Source organism: Megalobrama amblycephala, linkage group LG10, assembly GCF_018812025.1.
Source record: "Megalobrama amblycephala isolate DHTTF-2021 linkage group LG10, ASM1881202v1, whole genome shotgun sequence".
Lineage (NCBI taxonomy): Eukaryota > Metazoa > Chordata > Actinopteri > Cypriniformes > Xenocyprididae > Megalobrama > Megalobrama amblycephala.
In genome coordinates, this window is record NC_063053.1 from 29,862,441 (window position 1) to 29,887,580 (window position 25,140).

The 25,140-nt window shown below is 39.6% G+C and overlaps 1 protein-coding gene across 1 annotated transcript in view; it reads right to left on the bottom strand.

Annotated features, from left to right (window-relative positions):
• Positions 1–25,140, bottom strand: part of eys (eyes shut homolog) — a gene marked incomplete at its 5' end in the record, with an annotated part of 227,664 nt that overhangs the window by 161,329 nt on the left and 41,195 nt on the right. The window contains one exon of the mRNA XM_048203800.1: positions 1,881–1,977. Within this exon, the coding sequence (XP_048059757.1) occupies positions 1,881–1,977 (97 nt within the window). The remainder of the gene's footprint in view (positions 1–1,880; positions 1,978–25,140) is intronic.

Below are 25,140 nucleotides of genomic sequence, written 5' to 3' on the forward strand. Positions count from 1 at the left end.
TCTTTTAAAGGGGTACTTCACCCCTGGAAAGATGAATGTGTATTTAAAATTGTTCATTTATGTAGTAGAAATGTGAAATTATTTTTGAATTTGGAGCTTTCTAGACTGAGAAAAGGCAGAAAATGTATTTTTGACTAATGTGGATGAAAGACAACAACTCCCAGAATGCACTTGTTTTGCTGCCCCTGCGTGGCCACGCCCAAACCACGCCTATCGGTTACAGGCGGAATTACCAGGAAAATTCAAACAACTAGGCTTGCTTTGTTACATATTAATTCTATAAATCGTGAGTTAGTTCATACATTTACAGCGAAATGGTGCTAAATTGCTTTGTACCTGGATGTACACCCAAAACCAGGAAAGGACAAGTAAGTTTCCATCATTTTCCGATTAAGTTAAAGATTTGGAGTGATGTAAACAGTGGCTGCGGGCCATCAAACACCCGAAGTTTGGAGATGACACCGTTATAGAAAACCTAAAAAAACACAGAATATGTAGTCTCCATTTCAAGCACGAGGACTACGAACCAAATATCCTTGCAATGAAGAGAACCATTCTGAAGGACACCGCGATACCATCGATATTCACTTTCCCAGAGGACGAACAGCCTGGGCATCTGGTACTAAGTGTATTCGCCTAGAGGTAAGACTCGCTGATACTAGACTGATAACACAGTAGCCTATATGTAGTGTTGTAGGTAGCAGTAAAACTGCAAACTTAGCAAAGTAACGTTAGATAGACAATTACATATAAGTTGCATATAAGTTGACTGTTATCAAAGTAAAGCCACTGTTCTGTAAAACTGAGTTAGTCTATTTATCTACTTATGCTAATGTTACCACAAAAGCCTGTTGCTGTATTGGTTGAGATGACTGCAGAGACCGATAAATTTGCGAGATGAACCACTGATGTAGTGCAGACTATAACAAAATAATGTTAATTACTGTAAGCTTAAAAATATAATTGACACACACTTTTGATAAAATCTTTGATCTATGTCCGTGAGTAACCTCAAACGCGCATATGTATGGGCGTGGTGAAAAAATGCGGAACTACCTGCTATTACTGGCTGTAGTTTTAAGCCTCTGGCCAAAAAAGCCTCCGATGACGCAAAATGACGATTTTTGCGTCATCGGAGGCTTTTTTACAGAATAAAAATGCATAAATCTCTCATCTCGGGCTGATATGAAGGGGGAAAGCACGGTAATTCGAAAATACTAGTGGTATTCTACTAATACAAAGCTTAATGCTAAATCCTGAAGTAACCCTTTAAATAACCTGGGATGGTTTTATTTGGTATTGCTGTATTATTAATAATATTATTAAAAATAATTTATTAACGATATTAATAAAAATGTGGCAATGTGACATTTGTTTTTTGTTTTATTTTTTGTTTAATTTAAAATTTGTATTCTAATAATACATTTCTAATTTAAAGAACAGATTTGAGAAAGATCATATTTTATGAGCAATTCTTTCAGATATATTTCAACAAATGTTTCTCACTGTATGTTGATATTGTCCTATGAGGTATTAAAGGGATAGTTTACCCAAGAATAACAATTCTGCCATGCTTTATAGACTGTTTGCACATTCTGTTGGATTTTTTGTTGTCTGTTATATTTAGAACTCGACATATGGCCAATGTGTGACATACTGTGAACTGTATTTTTATGGAAAAAAGTTACATAAAGTTTTGTTTTCGAAAAAGGGAAAAATTAGTGAGCTTGAAACTGCATGGAGGTGAATAAATAATGACAGAATTTTCAGTTTTTGCGTGAAACGTCCCTTTAACATAAAACTGTCCCTGAGGGCAACATAACTGCTGAAAGACAAACAAACACAAGAGAACTAAAATTAGAAATAAAAGGCAAAAAGACCTGTAACTGTTGACCCCATCCACACAACGGCCTTGGTTCTGGCAAGGTCTTGAGACACAGTCATCGCTATCAATTTCACAGCGAGTTCCCTCAAACCCTGCAAGACAGATGAGATGGTCATGGATCAGTAAGTCTCACTGCTCCCTGAAAGCGTTAGGATCAATGATAACAAAGGCCCTTGGTGAATGCCATCTTAATGGAACCGTGCACCTCCCAATAGCCCATCTCATCTGCCAGGTCTCGCGCTCCTAGCGTCTCCTCCAAGGACTCTTACAGCTCTAATAATACCTCAGTGCCTCCATAGATTAGGCTGAGGTCTCATGGTGGAAGTGTGGAGAGGATCTCGTTAAGATGGGAGGGAGACGGAAGAGGTGAAGTTCAGGGGCCTCTTTCCTCGTGTTCATTACGGGGATGAAGGGGAGGAGGGAGTGTAATCAGCTCAGGGCTCTTGTTGGGGAAAAGGTCCTGGGAGACGTGAATATTCAGCTTTTTGTCAGCACGCTGTCGCTGTAAGCTCATCCTCTGCTCAGCAAGACCCTTTGTGCCTGAAAATAATGCTTTTAAGTCAGCAAGAAATCAAAATGGACCTTTTTACTTTAATACACATTCCTAAGTCTGTGAAAGATTAATCTGTGCATGATATTTTGAAGAAAAAAATCTTTATACTGTAACCTTAAAATCAAAATTTAATAACTTGCTTTATCCTCTGAAAGAATTTTTGGCTATTGGATAATGTAACGTTCAGAAGTTTGAGGTAAGAAAGATTTAATTTTTTTTTTTAATACTCACCTTATACTCACCAAGTCACCATATATTTGGTCAAAAATACAGTAAAAACAGTAATATTGTGAAATATTTGTACCATTTAGAATAGCTGTTTTCTATTTTAATACACATTGCTCAAAAAAATTAAAGGAACACTTTGAAAACACATCAGATCTCAATGGGGAAAAATATCATGCTGGATTTCTATACTGATATGGACTGGGTAATGTGTTAGGAATGAAAGGATGCTACATCGTTTGATGTAAATGAAAATTATCAACCTACAGAAAACTGAATTCAAAGACACTCCGAAAACCAAAGTGAAAAAATAATGCAGCAGGCTAGTCAATTTTGCTGAAATTTCATTCCAGCAACTAAAAATAGTACTCAGTAGTTTGTATGGCCCCCATGTGCTTGTATGCATGCCTGACAACGTAGGGGCACGTTCATAATGAGACGACTGATGGTGTCCTGGGGTATTTCACTGAGCTCCTGGACAGTCTGAGGTGCAACCTGGTGGCGCTGGATGGACCGAAACATAATGTCCCAGAGGTGTTCTATTGGATTTAGGTCAGGCGAGTGTGGGGGCATCCTTCAGAAACTGCCTGCATACTCTCGCCACATGAGGCCGGGCATTGTCGTGCACCAGGAGGAACCCAGGACCCACTGCACCAGCGTAGGGTCTGACAGTGGGTCCAAGGGTTTCATCCCGATACCACGGTGCCATTGTACAGCCTGTAGAGGTCTGTGCGTCCCTCCATGAATATGCCTCCCCGGACTATCACTGACCCACCACCAAAAAGGTCATGCTGAATGATGTTACAGGCAGCATAACGTTCTCCTTGGCTTCTCCAGACCCTTTCACATCTGTCACATGTGCTCTGGGTGAACCCGCTCTCATGGGCGCCAGTGGTGGACATGCCAATTCTGGTGTTCAATGGCAAATGCCAATCGAGCTCCACGGTGCCGGGGCACAGGGCCCACTAGAGGATGTCAGGCCCTCAGGCCATCCTCATGAAGTCTGTTTCTGATTGTTTAGTCAGAGAAATTCACACCAGTGGCCTGCTGGCTCTGGCAGTGCTCATCCTTTTCCTCCTTGCACAAAGGAGTAGATACCGGTCCTGCTGATGGATTAAGGACATATTGATGTGCCACCCTGGAGGAGTTGGACTGCCTGTGCAACCTCTGTAGGGTCCAGGTATCGCCTCATGCCACCAGTAGTAACACTGACCCTAGCCAAATGCAAAATTAGTGAAAAACAGTCAGAAAAGATGAGTAGGGAAAAAAATGTCAGTGGCCTCCACCTGTAAAACCATTCCTGTTTTGGGGGTCGTCTCATTGTTGCCCATCTAGTGCACCTGTTGTTAATTTCATTAACACCAAAGCAGAGGAAACTGATTAACAACCTCCTCTGCTACTTAACTGACTCACAGGAGTTTAACTGACTTGATGCTATATATATATATATATATATATATATATATATATATATATATATATATATATATATATATATATATATATATACACACACACACACACACACACACACACACACACACACACACACACACACACACACACACACACACACACATGATTTCTTGGCCATTTTTCAGAGAATATGAATGATAACACAAAAACTTTTCTTTCACTCATGGTTAATGTTTGGCTGAAGCCATTTATTATCAATCAACTGTGTTTACTCTGTTTAAATCATAATGACAACAGAAACTACCCAAATGACCCTGATCAAAGGTTTACATACCCTGGTTTATTTTGGCCTGATAACATGCACACAAGTTGACACAAAAGGGATTGAATGGCTATTAAAGGTAACCATCCTCACCTGTGATATGTTTGCTTGTAATTAGTATGTGTGTATAGAAGGTCAATGAGTTTCTGGACTCCTGACAAACCCTTGCATCTTTCATCCAGTGCTGCACTGATGTTTCTGGATTCCGAGTCATGGGGAAAGCAAAATAATTGTCAAAGGATCTGTGGGAAAAGGTAGTTGAACTATATAAAACAGCAAAGGTATATAAAAAGATATCGAAAGAATTGAGAATGCCAATTAGCAGTGTTAAAACTCTAATTAAGAAGTGGAAAATGAGGGGTTCTGTTGAAACCAAACCACGGTCAGGTAGACCAACTAAAATTTCAGCCACAACTGCAAGGAAAATTGTTCGAGATGCAAAGAAAAACCTACAAATAACTTCTGGTGAAATACAGGACTCTCTGAAAACATGTGGTGTGGCTGTTTCAAGATGCACAATAAGGAGGCACTTGAAGAAAGATGGGCTGCATGGTCGAGTCGCCAGAAGAAAGCCATTACTACGCAAATGCCACAAAGTATCACGCTTACAATACGGCAAACAGCACAGAGACAAGCCTCAAACCTTCTGGCACAAAGTCATTTGGAGTGATGAGACCAAAATTGAACTTTTTGGCCACAACCATAAACGCTACATTTGGAGAGGAGTCAACAAGGCCTATGATGAAAGGTACCATTCCTGCTGTGAAACGCAGAGGTGGATTGCTGATGTTTTGGGGATGTGTGAGCTACACAGGAAGGGCACAGGAAATTTGGTCAAAATTGATGGCAAGATGATTATATAAAAAAATACTGGAGGAAAATTTGCACTGATCAGCCCGGAAGCTGCGCCTGGGACGTACTTGGACATTCCAACATGACAATAATCCAAAACACAAGGCCAAGTCGACCTGTCATTGGCTACAGCAGAATAAAGTGAAGGTTCTGGAGTGGCCATCTCAGTCTCCTGACCTCAATATCATCAAGCCACTTTGGGGAGATCTCAAACGTGCAGTACATGAAAGACAGCCCAAGAATTTACAGGAACTGGAGGCTTTTTGCCTAGAAGAATGGGCAGCTTTACCATCTGAGAAGATAAAGAGCCTCATCCACAACTACCACAAAAGACTTCAAGCTGTCACTGATGTTAAAGGGGGCAATACACGGTATTAAGAACTGGGGTATGTAAACGGTCATTTGGGTAGTTTCTGTTGTCATTATGATTTAAAAAGAGTAAACACAGTTGATTGATAATAAATGGCTTCAACCAAACACTAACCATGAGTGAAAGAAAAGTTTTTGTGTTATCATTCATATTCTCTGAAAAATGGCCAAGAAATTATAAATTCTGCCAGGGTGTGTGTATATGTGTGTGTGTGTGTGTGTGTGTATATATATATATTCGGTTTCACTCAGAATTAAGTTTGAATGAGTTGCAAATTCAAAATGGCAAAGTTGCCTAAAAAACAACAACAAAAAAAACCCCAACTAATTTTAAGACATTCATATACAAATTCATAATTTGTATATGAATGATTGTATATGAAATAAATTCATAATTTCATCTTTCACAGACCTTCTTGCTTTTAGCATTCTTGTGAGCTCATTGTCTAATTGGTTCAGTGTTGAGAGCAGATGTTGCTCAACATTTGAAAGACAAAAAAGAAACCTCCAGCATTGCTCATGTTTTCAGAAACGTAATAAGCCTGCGTCACTACTGAATATATTTACACTTCCAGCAAGCACACTTTATTTTTCTAACACATGCAACAGAACATCTACTGTATACTATCTTCTCTGAAGCGTTTCAAACTACAGACTGGTTTCACACATTAGAAATGACTCATAACAGCAACAATTGAAAGCCAAATGAGTATAAGCTCTATCTGCATTTATGCATGCCATAAATTATTCCCTCAAGTGTTAGAAGCATCCACTGAAGGGTTTGTTAAGGTCAAGTGTGACTAAACAGAATATCATCACCCAGTGATACATTTTTCAAGACTTTTGACGGTGAATATTTGCTAAAAATGGTGGGAACAGAGTGTTTTGGGGCACAAATGCACCTGTAAGCTTATCAATAGAGAATTTCTGACTGGAAGTGTACAACTTTTCTCAATGATTTTCAAAGTTGGCTGATTCAAACTGGCATCAACCCCCAATTTCATTCCAGACATCATCCTTCCATTAGATTGTAGCAAAATCGAGTATTGGGTCTCTGCCACTATGGATGCACTGTACAATATCTGCTGGATTATATACAGCTGGCACCGGCCCATGATGAACTGTCAATCACAGCCTTGCCTGATGTCGCTAGGGACAATTTGGAGTGTCAACATTAATGCATCTGCAGCAAGAACACACAGTGAGACTGGAGTTTCTTCACTGTCAAAACAGAGAGCAAGATACCTGTGGCTTGCACAAATGTTCCATCATTCTTTCCCAGCATCCTCTATACGCCCCACAAAGCCATGCAGGTAATCCCTGGGACAACTCATCCTTCCAAAGTAAATATGAGACTAGTTTGAAATTTAACCATATCAGCATAGCCATATGTCTTGGTGTTTGAAGTTCACCGTTAGTATTGAGACACTGAGAAACAAGTAAGTCTAAGACAAATCTGCATACATGTAGATGCATATACAATCATAGAGATAAATTAAATATAAAGAATTAGCTTGTTTGTGCATGGTTACATATAAGTTGCAAATCCAGATATGACAATGTCCCACATTGTCATATCTGGATTTGCAACTTTTTATTTAAAGGTGCCCTAGATTGAAAAATTTAATTTACCTTGGCATAGTTAAATAACAAGAGTTCAGTACATGGAAAAGACATACAGTGAGTCTCAAACCCCATTGTTTCCTCCTTCTTATATAAATCTCATTTGTTTAAACGACCTCCGAAGAACAGGCGAATCTCAACATAACACCGACTGTTACGTAACAGTCGGGGTTTACGCCCCAATATTTGCATAATGCCAGCCCATGTTCCCAACATTATGAAAGGGATTACACAAGGGTAGCCAGTTAACGTCTGGAGCTGCACACAGCCGAATCATCAGACTAGGTAAGCAAGAACAACAGCGAAAAATGGCAGATGGAGCAATAATAACTGACATAATCCATGATATCATGATATTTTTACTGATATTTGTAAATTGTCTTTCTAAATGTTTCGTTAGCATGTTGCTAATGTACTGTTAAATGTGGTTAAAGTTACCATCGTTTCTTACTGTATTCACGGAGACAAGAGCCGTCGCTATTTTCATTTTTTAAACACTTGCAGTCTGTATAATGCATAAACACAACTTAATTCTTTATAAATCTCTCCAACAGTGTAGCATTAGCCGTTAGCCATGGAGGACAGCCTCAAATTCACTCAGAATAAAACTTTAACATCCAAATAAATACTTTACTCACATAATTCGAAGCATGCATACAGCATGCATGACGAACATCTTGTAAAGATCCATTTGAGGGTTATATTAGCTGTGTGAACTTTGTAAATGCGCTGTAATATAGTCGACAGCTCGTGTGGCAGGGAGCACGTGATTTAAGGGGACGGCGCCGAGTGTAAATCAGTGCATAGTTAATGATGCCCCAAAATAGGCAGTTAAAAAAATGTATTAAAAAAAATCTATGGGGTATTTTGAGCTGAAACTTCACAGACACATTCAGGAGACACCTTAGACTTATATTACATCTTGTGAAAAAGCATTCTTGGGCACCTTTAATATACAATATTTATATAAATAAATAAATACATACATAAATAAATAAGTTAATAGCTTAATATGACCAAGAATTGTTGGTCAATGTGAGTTCACCATGCACAAACAAGCTAATTCGTTAAGTTTTAAACCAGAGTCATTAACAAGCTTGATGAATTTATCAAGGTGAACTATAGTCATTCCTATTATTAACAATCTTTATAAATAACTAAGATTTATGAATGCAGTCTTAAAGCAACAGCATACTGGTAATTAGCCTTGGCCCATGATCATCAATCTGAAAGACATGAGCAAATAGGGCCAAAGCTAAATATTTATAATAACTGGTGAACATACACAAAGCAGGATGCACTATGAGAGAGAGACTCCAGCTCAAAGGCTAATTGTGATGAAAAACACACAAACAATTTATTTATCTGAATCTAATTAAAGGATAAATGGGTTTGACTCAAAGAAACTCAATTTGACCTTTTGCATTGTTCACAGGTTTGAAGTACGCTCTTCCTGATCTGGGAAAGTGTTGACAAGTGAGAAAGTTCTTTGTAAGGAGCCATTATATATATTTTTATTCTTTTGCCTATTATTTCGAACTATCATTAATTGTGTATGAGACTAGACTAGTGCAATAGCTCTGTTCCAAAAACTTTTGAACTTCTAAGGCAGCATAGGAACTGAAATGGAACTTCAGATTTAGAACGTTCTTCATAGTTAATAACTCCCTTTGAAAACTCAACTCTAATTTAAATGCACTTTAATATAAAAGTGCATTTAAATATAAAAGTGCAAAGGACACATCTATGCTGCCTTGAAAAATCAATCAGAGGAAGGTATCTCACTAAACAGGAGTGAGGCTAACATTGGATTTGGACGTGCCTTGCTGCCTTCCTACCTTGACATGTGTCCTCCGAAGGCAGCATTTTCCAGTTTTCAGACACAGCCTACGTGTTTCAGTACCTCAGAGTGGCTCCGTTCACAGTAAATGCTGCTCCATACAAGCTCATTCTCTGCATATGCTGTTTGTTTGGGTTTCAAATAACGCACATTTGGGAACGCTTTGTGATTCATAGTTTCACTGTTATCATTTACATTTGACATTTGTAAATCTACGCCAACACAGGAGAATACATAAATATGTTTCTATGCAAATTGTTGTTCATCGCAATTTCAAAATAAAAGTTCAAACCTAAATATGCAAATTGTTGTTCATCACAATTTCAAAATAAAAGTTTAAACCCTCACATCACTTGTTCAAGAAATTACAGTGGCTGTTGCATTGCAATCATGCAGAAGTGGCCAAATATTGAAGATTAAATGGACATTTGAATTAAATGTTGTTTGGACAATATTAAACAAGGATTTGCCTTAAAGTGCAACAACAACAATCACCAGGCCGTTAACGGCCTCTTCAGGCATTTCTTATAATACATAATGTACATATGTTGTTTATATATATTTATTTTATATTGTGCATTTTAAATGTTGTTCAATAAAACTTACTTACTTTTAATTTTTTTATTTAAACTATTATTGCTGCTTTTTATTATACAGTGGTGTGAAAAAGTGTTTGCCCCCTTCCTGCCCACCCCCCTCCCTTCTTTTTTTTTGCATGTTTGTCACACTTTGTTTCAGATCATCAAACAAATTTAAATATTATTCAAAAATAACACAAGTAAACAACATGCAGTTTTTAAATGAAAGTTTTTATCATGAAGGAAAACAAAATCCAAACCCACATGGCCCTGAGTGAAAAAGTGCAGAGTTCCAAGACGAAAACCTCTGCTGAGCAAAAAGAACATAAAGGCTCGTCTCAGTTTTGCCAGAAAACATCTTGATGATCCCCAAGACTTTTGGGAAAATACTCTTTGGATTTACTTTTTGGAAGGTGTGTGTCCCATTATGTCTGGCATAAAAGTAACACAGCATTTCAGAAAAAGAACATCATACCAACAGTAAAATATGGTGGTGGTAGTGTGATGGTCTGGGGCTGTTTTGCTGCTTCAGGACCTGGAAGACTTGCTGTGATAAATGGAACCATGAATTCTGCTGTCTACCAAAAAATCCTGAAGGACAATGTCTGGCCATCTGTTCGTGACCTCAAGCTGAAGCGAACTAGGGTTCTGCAGCAGGACAATGATCCAAAACACACCAGCAAGTCCACCTCTGAATGGCTTAAGAAAAACAAAATGAAGACTCTGGAGTGGCCTAGTCAAAGTCCTGACCTCAATCCTATTGAGATGCTGTGGCATGACCTTAAAAAGGCGGTTCATGCTCGAAAACCCTCTAATGTGGCTGAATTACAGCAATTCTGCAAAAATGAGTGGGCCAAAATTCCTCCACAGCACTGTAACAGACTCATTGCAAGTTATCGCAAATGCTTGATTGCAGTTGTTGCTGCTAAGGGTGGCCAAACCAGTTATTAGGTTTAGGGGGCAAGCACTTTTTCACACAGGGCCATGTGGGCTTGGATTTCGTTTTCCCTTCGTAATAAAAACCTTCATTTAAAAACTGCATGTTGTGTTATCTTTGATTAATATTTCAATTTGTTTGATGATCTAAAACATTAAAGTGTGACAAACATGCAAAAAAAAATAAAAAATCAGGAAGGGGGCAAACACTTATTCACACCACTGTATGTACTGTATGTATTTAAAGTCATTTTAAAGGCAGATATCCCACCATGCAAAAACTAATTTCAGGGAGATGGCATCCCCCCCCCCCCCACTTCACCATATTATATAAAATTAAAAAAAAATACTATTATATTCATTTGTTTAAGCCGCCTAACACGGGTTTGTTTATTTAATAGCATTTGTGCGCCGAAAGTGATGTAGTTGAGACAGACAAAAAAAAAAAAGGCAAGGATCTCCACAAAATCCAATTATCATATTGTACATAATTTGGGAGCTACTATCAATATGTGGGAGACTCCTGGAACTTCTGGGAGAGGTGGGATGTCTGTAAAGGCTATTGTTCACTTGGGTCTATATTTTTTAACACAAAAAAATTGTCTGATTACTCGAATAATTGCCAAAATAATTGAGCGAATACTCGATTAATTAAAAAAAAAAAAAAAAAAAAGTTGTTAGTGACAGCCCTAATAAAGTTATTGTCTCCTAAAAGAAAAAAAAAATTCTGAACGGCTGAAATTAGTCGTCAGTGATTCCAGTCTCACTTCCTGTTACATATCTACGTAACAATATAACAAATTTGCATAATGCCAGCCTATGGTCCTTATTGGCTGACCGCGAGTACACTGTACGCGAAACACTGTAGTTGTAGCTGAGGCCTGGAAGAATTTGGTTCGTGTTGTTGACATGTCAAGAAGATGCTGTTTTCTGCCCTGTGAATCCATTTTGCATGTACTGCGAAAGGATGGGGACTCTCGCTGGAATTGATATGGTCGTTTACAGTTATACTGTGCAAGAAATCACAGGGAAAGCTGTATGAGTCTTTACTCATTCGTGTTGCCAGATCTTGCTAGAAAAAACGCGAAGAACAAGCCTACAATAAACCAAAATAAATCCAAATGCTTTAAGCTGAAAATAAAACCAAAATATCACGACCCGCACCTGCACACATTAATAAGTCTGTTATCTCAATTCCTTTATGAGCCAAGCTTAAACAACAAGCCCAAAAACACTTATATTAAGTAGACATGGCAACACCACAAGAGCGCGCTCTGTGAAAAAGCCGTTCCGAGCATAAGCAAACCATGTTGCCTCCGTCAACTGCGCTTTACATTTGTGTAGATTTTTGCATGCAAATTGCTGAACATAAGTCTTTTGTCACTAATATATTTTTTGGTCAGAATAGCAGATACTAAACATGTGAGATGCCAGAACATCGTTATGGTTACCACGGTGTCAAACATTGCAGTTTCGGGAGTGAATCGTGTTCTGTACACGCATGGAACGATAATGTACAAGACTCACTCCAGCATTTAAATGCAGTTGTCACTCCTAAAACTTTACAGTGTAAACTACATGGCCTCAGTGCCATTTCTCAGGTCTAGCTTTCTCAATGATGGATGCCAAAGTCCTACACCTTTTGCACTGGTGTCCTACATACAGTATGCTCACTTAACATACATGATTCATAGTAGCCATATATACAGCAGGATAAAGCTCTTCTTAAGACTCACTGCAGTGGGAAGAAAACTATTAGGTAAATTCCTTCTTACAAATAACTATTTCTTGCAGATATTCACTTGCCCGGGCAGCGGATTCTTTAGAAACCACAGCTTTCAGCTATTCTAATGTATATTAAGTGTAAAGCTATCATTTCACATGGCTTTAATGTAACACCCTTGTGAAAGGCAGATGCTGACATTGTTGCATCAAGGTCAATCCTGAATGACTTCAGCATAGTCATTTCTTTACTGAATGTCATTGTTTGGTATATAGACTTTCTGTTACTCACATTTCCTGCGATGCATTACTTGCACAGTCCCTTTGAGTGTCTGAGGTTGTACAGGATAACTGATCAATCCGTTGCTGCCATCGATTTATGAAGTATGAAGTCATAACTTCTATTTTATTCTTCTCAGAATTTCATTTCACCACATTCGCATTGATAACAGGAACCATTTTCTATTGAAATTACCTTGTCACACAATGAGAAAAATGACAAAAGGATGTACTTGCAACCACACATGTACAGCCGCACATACTTTTTGCAATGCATTGCAATATAGGAGCAGAGATACAATCATGCAGCAGAGAAGATAAGGCCAAATGCAGAGGGAAGCCGTTTACTGAATGGTTGGAATGGGATACAATCTAAATCTAACACAGACAGAAGTGCAAAAAACCTGTGTAGCGAGGGAAGAAATGAAAAGAGGGAATGAAAAAGGGAAGCAAGAAACACTTCAGAAAATGAAAAGCTTTTGTTCTGCACATGAGATTCCTCAGAGATTTTGCCAAAAAAGCTGAACCACCAGCTGCAAATTGTACTGATGCATAGAGAAGCAACCATTAATGTGGCAGACCAGTGTATACTGTTAGACATTACAGTGTGATTCCCTTTGCATCATTTGAATTTTCTGTGACATCAAACATCACATACAGCGATTAGCTGTATATTTAACAATAGCTGCATTTCCATTACCATTCAAATTGAGCAAACTGAAATTAAGAATTGAAAATTCACCCAATTGAAAATGCGCCAATTTTGCAAAAACTCCTATAAATTGCACTGTGTCCTAGGACGCTATATTCCTGCCCTCTTAGCGGTTCAGCTCAGGATACTGATTGTGGGTGTGTTGTTGGGTTTCGGGTGTTATAATTTTGCATAGTCAGGCCACCTCTCATTTAGAGTGGTTTGGTGGGGCCTCCGCTTTTCACTCCGTCCAGGTTGGAGCTGTTGAGTCATTGGCTCTCTTGAGGCTCCTCAGAGCTGGTTGAGGCTCCTCTCATTTTTTAGTGTTCTTTTTGTGAGGCCTCCCTCTTTCAGAGCTCAGCCTGGGCAGGGCCTCCTTTGTGTATTCACTGGAATAACTCCTTGGAGTTATTCCAGTAAAGCGTTGTTAGGTCTCCTCTTGTTTTAAAGAGTCGTCTGCTGAGGCCTCCGCTCCCTAGGGCTCTGCCTCGATAGCAGTATCGAATTGTTAGGCCCTCTTTTGAGCCTCTTTGGTAAGCAGTCTTGGTGTTTTAGGTTGCTAGCTTTCTCATTTAGAAATGTTATTCTCAGACCTCTGTTATTAGAGCCTAGCTGCTGTGGTTACACCAGGTTGTATGGCTCTCTTTGAGCCTCCTTGGTGCAACCACGCTTTTTTGGGGGGATCGTTGCTAGGTTCTCTCTTCATTTAGAGTTGTCATGTTGAAACCTCAGCTCCTCAGAGCTCTGCACTAGATAACCCATCAGAGTTGTGTGGCTCTTTCTGAGCCCCCTTGGTGAGGTGGTCTTTTTAGCATAGAGCGTAGTTAGGTTTCCTCTTGCTATAGAGGGTCGTTATGCTGAAGACTCTGCTCTGTGAGGGCAGTAGACTGGGTGGTTGGCTCCCTTTTGGAGCCTCCCTGGTTTACTGTTTTCATGGTGGTAGAGAGTTTTTCTGCAGAAGTTTCCACCCCAGAGCTCCGCTTGGATAGCTGTATCGAGTGTTAAGCTTCTTTGGGCCTCCTTGGTAAGCAGTCCTTAGCGTAGAATGTAGCTAGGTCTCCTATCGCTTTAGAGAGTCATTTTTGCTGAGTCCTCCATTCTTTGAGCTCAGCTGGGGTAGCTATGAGCCTTCCTGGTCTAGCCACACCTAGGGAAGCGTAGTTAGGTTTCCTCTCGATTTAGAGAGTGCTGAGACCTCTTCTCCCCGAGCTCCACTTTAGATAACTGGTTTAGGTAGTATGGCTCTCTGTGAGCCTCCTTGGTGAGGTGGTCTCTTAGCATAGAGTGTAGTTAGGTTTCCCCTTGCTATAGAGGATCGTTATGCTGAAGCTTCCACTCTGTGGGCACCATGAGGGCTTGTAGATTTGGTGGTAGGCTCTGTTTTGGAGCCCCTCTGGTTAACTGTCCTCAAGGTGGCATTGTTGGGTTTCCTCTTGCTTAGAGGGTCTTCCTGTTGAAGCCCCTGCCCCAAGGGCTCCGCCTGGATGGCAGTATCAAGTGTGGGGCTTCTCTTAGCCTCCTTGGTAGCAGTCCTTAGTGACGTCATGGGCTGTCGCCAGCCAATATCATTGTCGTGTTTTGACAAGTGTTTCAGACACCGGCATGCCAGAGGCATTCCCCATTAGCGTCCTAGGATGCAGTGTCTCGTTACCCTTATCAGGGAACCATGGTTACATTGGTGACCAGAGACTTTTTTCCCCCTGCATTTACAGGTCACCTGGCATCAGTAAAAGTCACATGATCATTCTATGGCTATGCGTTTATTTGTAGACCTTTCTTCAAGAGGCCCTATTGCATTGCATAACAAAAAAAATCAGTTCATCCGGAAATTCTGAATCCACAGTTCCTCTGCGAAATTGCATACTATAACCTCCAAGAAACACCTCATAGATGGCCAAAGTATAAGGGGCTTTTCTTGCCATTAATGCTTGGCTAACACACCTATGTCTCTTTCGATTAAAAATAATGGCTAGCACAGTGGCTGCAAAATATGGAAACCTACCAACATCCATCACCATGATTTTTTGAATGACAAGATGAAAAATTACATTTTAGTTGCATAACATTGGTTAAATGGAAAAGCCCCCATTTCAATAATGTTTTATCAACATTTAGAAAATATCGCAAAAGTTTTGCGCAAATCTGTAAATTTGTAAAAGTGCTTGGAGTACTGTATGTCAGAAATATTACGGACCATCAGTTTACTGTCTTGGATTTGTTGTGTCTAGCAGAGCCGCATCCAGTGTAGACAGTATCACTGGTTATAATGGGTTCTATTGTCTTCTGTCACATCACACCACTCAGACTTCTGAGGCAGAATAAAGGTTTAATAATTTACAACAAAACAGAGTGAGCTTTGGTGATAGCTAAGTGAATATTTAATTACTACACTAGTAATTTCTCACTAGAAATGGCATCAAAAGTAGAAAACGTTGGTCAAAAACATACATTTACACACATATTGACCACCAACTGCAATCTTGAGACGCCATCTTTATTTTTTAGTTCAACTGTCACAGAATGAGACGCACAGGATTGTGGGATATCAAAGACATCTTAGGTATCTTAGGAGACATGAAGGTATCTTAGGAGACAAGAAGTGAAGCTAGCATTGAATTCAGACATGCCTTGATGCCTTCCTACTGTACCTTGAAACGCATCCTCCGAAGGCAGCATTTTTAAACTTTCAGATGGAGCCTATATGTCAGTAGATGTAATGAGAGCCTTTGAAATGACAAGTGATGGCAATCAAAACATACTGAAACAAAACTCATGTCTCTTCTTATGTCCCTCATCATCACGGCATCACTCATGTAGCTGTTCTGACTGCTTAGTGACTTGCTGTACGCTCTCTCATCATTCATACCCGTCTGCCCTCAGGTGAGGGGTGTTATCGCCGGCCCGTCCTGTTCTTGCTGTACAACTATTTAAAAGCATGCTGCTGTGTAAACACAAAAGGTTTGTGCCTGCTCAGCTGAGCAAGAGGCAGGGTGTGATCTTGTGGCTCAGCACCTGTATCTCAATAAATGTTGCATGAAAGCATCATTTGCATGGAGAGATATGTGCTGTATTCTGTCGTCTCCTATCTCCTCGCCTCAGCTGGGGCCTTGGTTCATTACAGTGTCACATACTCATGTCAACCAACAAGACTAATTCAAGAGTAATGCATTTTAAGCTGTAAATAAGAATAGATCAAAGCAAGGACATAGTGTTGAATTTACCAAGAGGGCATCAGAATAACACTGCTGTATGAATGCTGTGGTACATTCAGTGAGAGGTGGGATTAATCATGTGTTGTAAACCTTCGATGTGCAAAAAAAGTCTAATTTAGGAAAGTTATTGTAAAAATGAAAATTTACTCACCCTCTTGCCGCTACCAACCATTATGCAAACCCATTTTTTTTTGTGGTATACAAAATGAGAAATATGGAATAATGTACATACTCAAACAAAAAGAACCATTAATGTACTCCATATAACTCGCTCTATTCCAAATCTGTTGAATTCATACAATACGTTCGAGTGATGTATGTCGATGCAGCTCTCGAATATCATATACATATAAAAATTGTTTGCATTTTATTTTTTTCTCCTTTTAGGAGCAGACATAGTCATTATGATTTGACCCTTACATGCAAAAGAGCGATGACTCCTTTTATGTTGCGTAGAAGAAAAACAGCATACAAGTTTAGATTGTATACTCACCTTTAGAAGGTGAGTAAATAAAGAACAAGTCAAGTCTGCAAAAGACTACCAAAAAAAAAAAAAAAAAGTAAAAATACAGCAACTTTGGGGTATGTCATTTTTGTAGGAATGCTGGCTTGGTTTCAATCCACGGGTTGTGCAATAATACACAGTGTATCTGCCAGGCGACCCATGTACTGAGATATGAAGTGTGGGCTGAGATCGGCTGTGAGTCAGAGTGTGTGTAGAACGAGAGAGATAGTGAGACAGAAGGAAATAAAGAGAAAAGGAGGTGGCATGTGAGCCTACGCACATCTCTAGCTCAGTAATGCATGCAGCAGTAGATGCTAATATCCTATTTCTCTCCCCAGAAAAGAAATCCGCGGATTGCCAAAGCACTCTATTTTTATCCCTCCCCAACATTCTTTTCATTCCCTCCCTGATAGTGTTACAACACCACAATACAAAAAAAGTCATATTCACTGACTGGCCTCTGGCCTGTCTTATCCCTACAGACTTCATATCATTCAGATGCCCACAGCAAAAAAACGGATGCTAGGCAGGTTTGATTGCGTTTTGCAGGTCACACCAGTGCCATCGAAAGGGTCAGATATATAACAAGGAAAAAAAGCATTCGGCCACATCATAGTTCAAAACCACCAGATGCAATCTAGACAGGGGCATGAACACGATCATCTGATTTTAGAGTCATGCTGTAACATGGGCTTTTCTGTCTGTGGATTGTTAAAATTGATGAGTCAGACTTTTTCATCTTATAATTTCATACAGCAGAAAGGTAAATGACTTCAGGGTAGCCACTAGAGATGCACATTTTGTTAAGTCTGACAGTTAAATTCAGCAGAATGCTCAGGGTGGAATGATGGGTATAGGCATCTTATAAATACAGCATTTAAAAGCTAATTCACAGTGTTTCAACAAACACTAATAAGATGCTAACATTTCAAACAAAAGTTCAAAAAACAAAAATTTCAGGACCGGTGTGGGGGCGTAAGAATTTGAGCGAGTTTGACAAGTGATAAATTGTGATGGCTAGACGACTGGGTCAGAGCATCTCCAAAAACTGCAGCTCTTGTGGGGTGTTCCCAGTCTGCAGTGGTCAGTATCTATCAAAAGTGGTCCAAGGAAGGAACAGTGGTGAACCGGCGACAGGGTCATGGGCGGCCAAGGCTCATTGATGCATTGATGTGGGGAGCGAAGGCTGTCCCGTGTGGTCCGATCCAACAGACGAGCTACTGTAGCTCAAATTGCTCAAGAAGTTAATGCTGGTTCTGATAGAAAGGTGTCAGAATACACAGTGCATCACAGTTTGTTGCGTATGGGGCTGCATAGCCGTAGACCAGTCAGGGTGCCCATGTTGACCCCTGTCCACCGCCGAAAGTGCCAACACTGGGCACATGAGCATCAGAACTGGACCACGAAGCAATGGAAGAAGGTGGCCTGGTCTGATGAATCACATTTTCTTTTACATCACGTGGATGGCCGGGTGCGTGTGCGTCGCTTACCTGGGGAACACATGGCACCAGGATGCACTATGGGAAGAAGGCAAGCCGGTGGAGGAATTGTGTTATACTTTGGGCAATGTTCTGCTGGAAAACCTTGGGTCCTGCTATCCATGTGGATGTTACTTTGACATGTAACGCCTACCTAAGCATTGCTGCAACATTGTTTAGTTCTCGTAATCAACATGTTGGATGCAGGAGAAACAGGTGGGAATAAAGATCTGAGTGACAGGGTCAGTGAATCTCTGAAACAGCAAGGCTTGTGAGTTGTTCCCGGTCAGCAGTGGTGAGAATTTACCACCAGTGGTTTGAGGAGGGACAAACCGGCGACAGGGTGTTGGGCGCCCAAGGCTCATCGATGCAAGAGGGCAACGAAGGCTACCCTGTCTGGTCCAAGCTAACAGAAGATCTACAGTGGCACATGTCACACAAAATTTTAATGATGGGATGAATGTGTCATAACACAGTACACTCTGCAGCGTATGCTGTGCAGCTGCCAATCAATCAGAGTGCCTATGATGACCCCTGTCCACCGTCAAAAGCACCTACAATGGGCACACAAATGTTGAACTGGACCTGCAGTGGAAGAAGGTAGCTTGGTCTGATGAGTCCCATTTTCTTTTACATCATGTGGATGGCTGTGTACGTGTGCACCATTCTGCTGGGGAACCCTGGATACGGCCATTCATGAGGATGTAAATTTGACACGTGCCACCTACCTAAACACGACAATGGCGTTCCCTGGTGGAAGTTGCTTCTTTTAGCAGGATAATGCACCCTGCCATACTGTTCACATTGCCACATTGTTCAGGAATTGTTTGAGGAAAATGATGAAGAGTTCAAGGTAGAGGTCTGCAGGGGACTGTTTTTTTTTTCACCCAGCTCCCGCTAGGTTCTATTCGGCACCCATTCGCCCCCGCTTAAAATTCAGTCTGTGTTCACCCACTATCTGCTTAGAATGATTTTCTTCCCGACCTGACTGATCCCTCTAAATTTAGATCTCGTTTCCAGAATCTCACATTTAAAGGGTCATGAAACCCCAGAACACATTTTTTGAGCTGTGAACAGATATGTATAGACTGCACATCATTGAAAACACTAAATGTACTCATTAATTTTATTTAGAATTTGAAATTAGTTATTTTTGCATTTTTCAGAGCGATTTCTGTCTTCCGGTTTGAAAAAGCAAAGTCGGAGCAACGTCACAAAATCTGACGTCATCGTGTACTACCGCCAAGATCCGGAGTGCTGGTTGGCTCCAGGTATGGGCTGGTCGATCATGCTGACATCAACAGTTGCTACATTTATTCATGAGAAAAAGAACATTCAATCCAATCACTGCGCTGTAGTATGCATAAGATTATAACTGTGGTATTATGAGGAAGTATCACTTCTCTCGTCTCTGTCTCTGTTGTCATTCAGAGACATGGGTCGTATAGTTGTGTTTGTTTTCTCAGTGCTACAACAAAAATGTGTTTCCCTACGACGCGACCAGAGCAGAAGTTTGGGTGCATGTGGTTTGTTTTGCTGTAATCTACCAGCACAAATGGAAAATATGTTTGCATAAGAACGCATTACAGCGGATAATTCAAATGTCGCAAAAGTGCTGTTCATTCACCTCGAGCCGTATGTAAGCTATGTTTCCCCCAGCACAGCAAGCACGAGTGTTGTTTGTATTTTGCCCGCGATGCGGTCAGAACTGAAGTTTGAATACGAACACATGAAAAATCCGATTGTTATGATATGCATGCATATGATCGGTTTAAGCGCAGAGCTCCGCGATGAGTTTAACAACACTAGCCACGTGGATTATAGAGCATAAAGTATCGGTGTTTATAGTTTTTATAGACGTATTTCACACATCCTCCTGCACCAAACATGAACCAGCACGGTGTATGCACACATATGACACGATTATTCTGATGAACAAAAGACTTAGAGAATGGACAAAATTAAACTATGTCTTTATTCTTTCTCTGTTAAACTGTGTTGTTTATCATGAGACTGTAGTGCTTGTAAAAGTAATGAAAGTATTATTAGCCCTTTTAAATATTCTTTCACTATTCTCTTCATTGGTGGGCTCCTACACTCCCACTTTTCCAGAGCTTTACACGCCCATTTTTACAGAGATATTCCAGCTCAGATGTGTGAATGACCAGGCTAAATCAGGGGGGTTTCATGACCCTTTAAATTTCCCCTAAAGAAAGATTGAGAGAATGATTGCGGATAACAAATATAAAATATAAGAACTGTATTTGTTATTTGTCTTATCATGATACTGTTAATGCAGTAAAAAAAAGTCACATAGAAAAATAGGCTAAATTAAATAAGACATCTGTCACTCAAAATTATAAGCCAAAAATATGAACAAACAAACTGTTGGCTAGCTATAATGCAAAATTAAATATTTTTTTTAACACCCATGCAAGAACAGAATGTCTGACAACAGTTCCTGTACCGAACGTCTCTCCTCCAAAATCTGACCACAAAGGCTGAATGTTTTCTCTGATGATGCACTCGATCTTGCCAGGTTGCTCAGGGCAGGGAACTGAATGCCACCACTGCAGAAAGTTTTGTTCACTACAAGTTCAAGCGCAGAAACGCTGTTGTCAAAGGATGTCGGGAGAATGCAGACCTTTAGTTCGAGGTATTGCCCTGGCCTCCAAATTCCCCAGATCTCAATCCAATTGAGCATCTGTAGGGTGGTACCAACAAGTCCGATCCACGGCGGCTCCACCTCACAACCTACAGGACTTGAAGTATCTGCTGCAAAAGTCTTGGTACCAGATACCACAGATACCACCTTCAGGGCTCTTGTAGAGTCCATGCCTCGGTGGGTCGGTGCTGTTTTGGCAGCACGTGGAGGACAAACTTGGAACATGCTATTGGTCTGTCAAGCAGTCTTCAAGTAAAGTCAATCTGTTTTTATAGTCACAACCAGATATAACAACAGCCGATCTGACCACAAAGTACTGCCATCGTAACCAATTATGTTGCTGAAAAAGTTGCAGTCATTGTTGTCACTTCCAAGCACTCCTCCCTAGTAACCACACAGTGAGACAGACCTCTGCATTATACAGCTGCACAGCATTGTGGTATTCACTACTGTTGAATGAGTAATAGCATCTGAATCGCTATGGAGACACATCAGATTCCCTGTGAAACTGTTGAGTGATCAGCTGAATACAAATGTGCAAAATTTTAAGTTAGAGCAATCTGTGCCTGAGACACAGCAGACATGTATTATGAGTAAGTGATCTGGTCTCAACGAGCATAATAATATCAGGAGGGTTTTCAAATGACAGACGAGCGTGTGTATGTGCATGCGCGAGAGAGTACGCTTCACTGTGATTAAAGAGATTGTGCAGAAACCTCTTTTGCACCCCCTGTTCTGTGCATTCATCAGGCACGGCTCGTCTTCCTTTGATGGAAACCTGCAGCCAAAATTTAATGAAACACTTGGAACTTGTTCTTTGGCAGGAGTGATAGGGTTTGTTCTGTCTCTGCAGAAAAAGTCAAAAATAGGAAAGTGAAGAAAATGGAAAAATCATTGGAAGGGTAAGACACCATTTAACAAGGAAGAAAGTATGATTCAAGCGGTTACAATGGCTTCAAATCAGTGTGTGATCCTTAATAATTCTCTCCCATGCTGAAGACATCAATGGACAAATACTGCAGGGGAGAGCTGGCAGAACAAAACTAGAAAGTCATGCATATCCAGAGAGCCACAGTTTCCTCTCATGAGCCACTCTTTCCTTCTACAGCAATGTGGAGTATTTCAGCATATTTGAAGGTTAGTTGAGCATAATGCTTGCCAGGGTGATGTTCGATACGCATTTCAAATCATTGTAAACAAGGAAGAATATAAACATGACTGTCTCTTAACTCAAATGTATCCTTTTTAACATTCAAAAGTTTAACCTAAAAAAACCTAAAACAGGGCTATTTAATGCAAACAATTCATTTTCCTTGATCTTATAAGAGATGTACTATGTGAACACCCAGTACTGTTAGATCTCCAAATTCCACATTTTTTAGTCAAAGAAACCTAAAGCAGTTTAGTCAACTAAAAATGTTTTTGACATTAATAAGAAAAATCAGCTTATTAGAATGATTTCCGAAGGATCGTGTAACCCTGAAGAATGGAGAAATGGCTGCTGAAAGTATCTTTGCCATCACAGGAATAAATTATAAATTATAAATAAAATATATTTAAAATGGAACACATTTCCTTTCAATTGTAATAACATTTCACTATAGTACTGTTTTTACTAGGTTTTGGGAATCGTAAGAAATTTTCTGGTTCCGGTTCCGATTCCGGTTCCATTAAAATAATTAAACAACTAATAAAAAAAATAGTAGAAAGAGAACAATGCACAATACTCAACTCAAACAGTCCTTTTTGTGTTTATTATTCTTTTAAAATGATTTCAACAGACTGCTAATCTCATATTCGCTAACATTTTATAATAAGGTTCATTAGTTAACATCAGTTAACTAGGCCTACATTAACATGAACTAATAATGAACTGCATTTCTACAGCATTTATTAATCTTTGTTAATTTCAACATTTACTAATACATTATTAAAATCAAGAGTTGTATTAGTTAACATTAGTTAATGCACTGTGAAGTAAAATGAACAAACTATGAACAACTGTATTTTTATTAACTAACATTAACAAAGATTAACAAATACAGTAACAAATGTATTACTCATGGTTAGTTCATAAATGAACCTTATTGTAAAATGTTACCACGAATTAGATAAGATGCTTGAAGATTCAGACAGGTGAAACAATATTTTTGTAAGTTGGATTCATAAAGACTTCATTTGTTTCTGAAAGAATGATTCAGTGATAGACATTTTTAACAGTAATTTGTTGCCAACTAGTGGCGTAACAATGCAATTGATACAGTCGTTATTTGAAGTCCAGTTACTTTCAGAAGGTAATTTATTATATTCTGATCTTTAAAGGTGCTAAAGAGGATCTTTTCGTCGACTGAGAAACCAAAGACTGTTACTGAGTTTTTGAAATGAGCGCATGCGTAAGAACAACCCCCCTCCTTCGAAGGAACGCCTCCCAAAACTCGTAAACACTCGTATTGGAACACAAGTGTTTACCACCGGCATTCGCTGTGTCGTGTTAGTGGATTCATTATGTCGGACTCACCGCAGGTAACTCATAATCTGCAGTTGTTACTCCTGTCTCCTGACAAAAAAATTGCATGCGGCGCCTGTGGAGTGTGGAAAGTTACTGGAGCACGCAGCCGCGCTCATCTCTCACAAGGAACGTCATGGCAGTGATTGACAAGCCAGAGGGCCAATCGCGTAAACGATTGGCTGATGTTTTTAAGGCCCTACCTCGTGCACAGATGATGTATATTAATATTATTCCTTTCAGTGCACCTAATAAATAGTCTTTTATCAGTTAGTAAAGACAGTTTCAAGTAATATTGCAAAAATGTATAAAACAAAACATCCTCTTTAGCACCTTTAACATCAGTGTTTCTATCTAAATTTGTGAAGCTGTTTATGTCTAAACATGACAACTCTCTCTAGATCTGCTGCAGCGCGAATGCAGATTTGAATGTCGTGATTTTATTTTTGTCAAAGGTTTAATATACACGGGTGAATCATCATTTGGGAATTAGATCATGTAAGTGATGAAATCGAGAACGCAATCTTTTAAAGATTAATCGTGCAGCATCTCTCGGTCTCTCTCTTCATTGAAATCTGACGTATAGAGTAGCGCGAGGGCTTTTCAGTGCATTCATTGCTACAATATTCACAAGGTGAGATGTCTCTATTAAAGGATACGCTCCCTGCACTTCGCCCACCCATCACACCAGAACCGTTTTCAGAACTGAAATCTTGCATGGTTCCGGTTCTTTTAAAAAACACTAACGGTTCAGGATGAGAACCGGTTCTCGGTTCCCAACCCTAGTTTTTACTGTATTTTGATCAAATAAGTGCAGCCTTGGTGAGCATAAGAGACTACCATTAAATATATTTCCAACTCCAAACTTTTGAACAGTTGTGTAAAATCTCCAGGAAAGCTTTTTGAAGTCAGGTACATGAAGATTATCCTGAAAGCTGCTTGACCCAAAAAAGAAATCAAACCCACAGGTCAACTGCCTGGAAGGCAACTATGCTCATCAGTATACAACCAAAGCAGTGGTGTTTTTATTGGTGTTTTTTGAAATTCTATGACCTTCAACAAATTTCCATGACCTAACCATGGAAAATAGATGAGGGCTTGTAGAAATTATTTAGCATAAATTGCTAAAATCCAAGTTCCAACTTAAGTACCAGTCTTTTGAATTAATACTAAATTTAAATGATCATACTTATTAGTTTACAAAATGTCTCCAATGAGACCAAGGAGTCAAGGTTTTGTTGGTTAGCATTGCCCCATTAGATCTTGCAGATAGAAGCCTTAACTTCACCATCTGGCAGCAAATAGCATCTTTCTGCATTCACCGCCATTATGGATCTGTTAAAAATAAATGGATGTGCTGCAAACAAACAACTTTCTTCATGTATTCTATAGACCTCCTTGAACAAAAGAAATATAAACTCAGAAGAGTAATATAATAGCAATAACTATTAAATATTTTAAAGCAAAACTATGCAAGTTGACT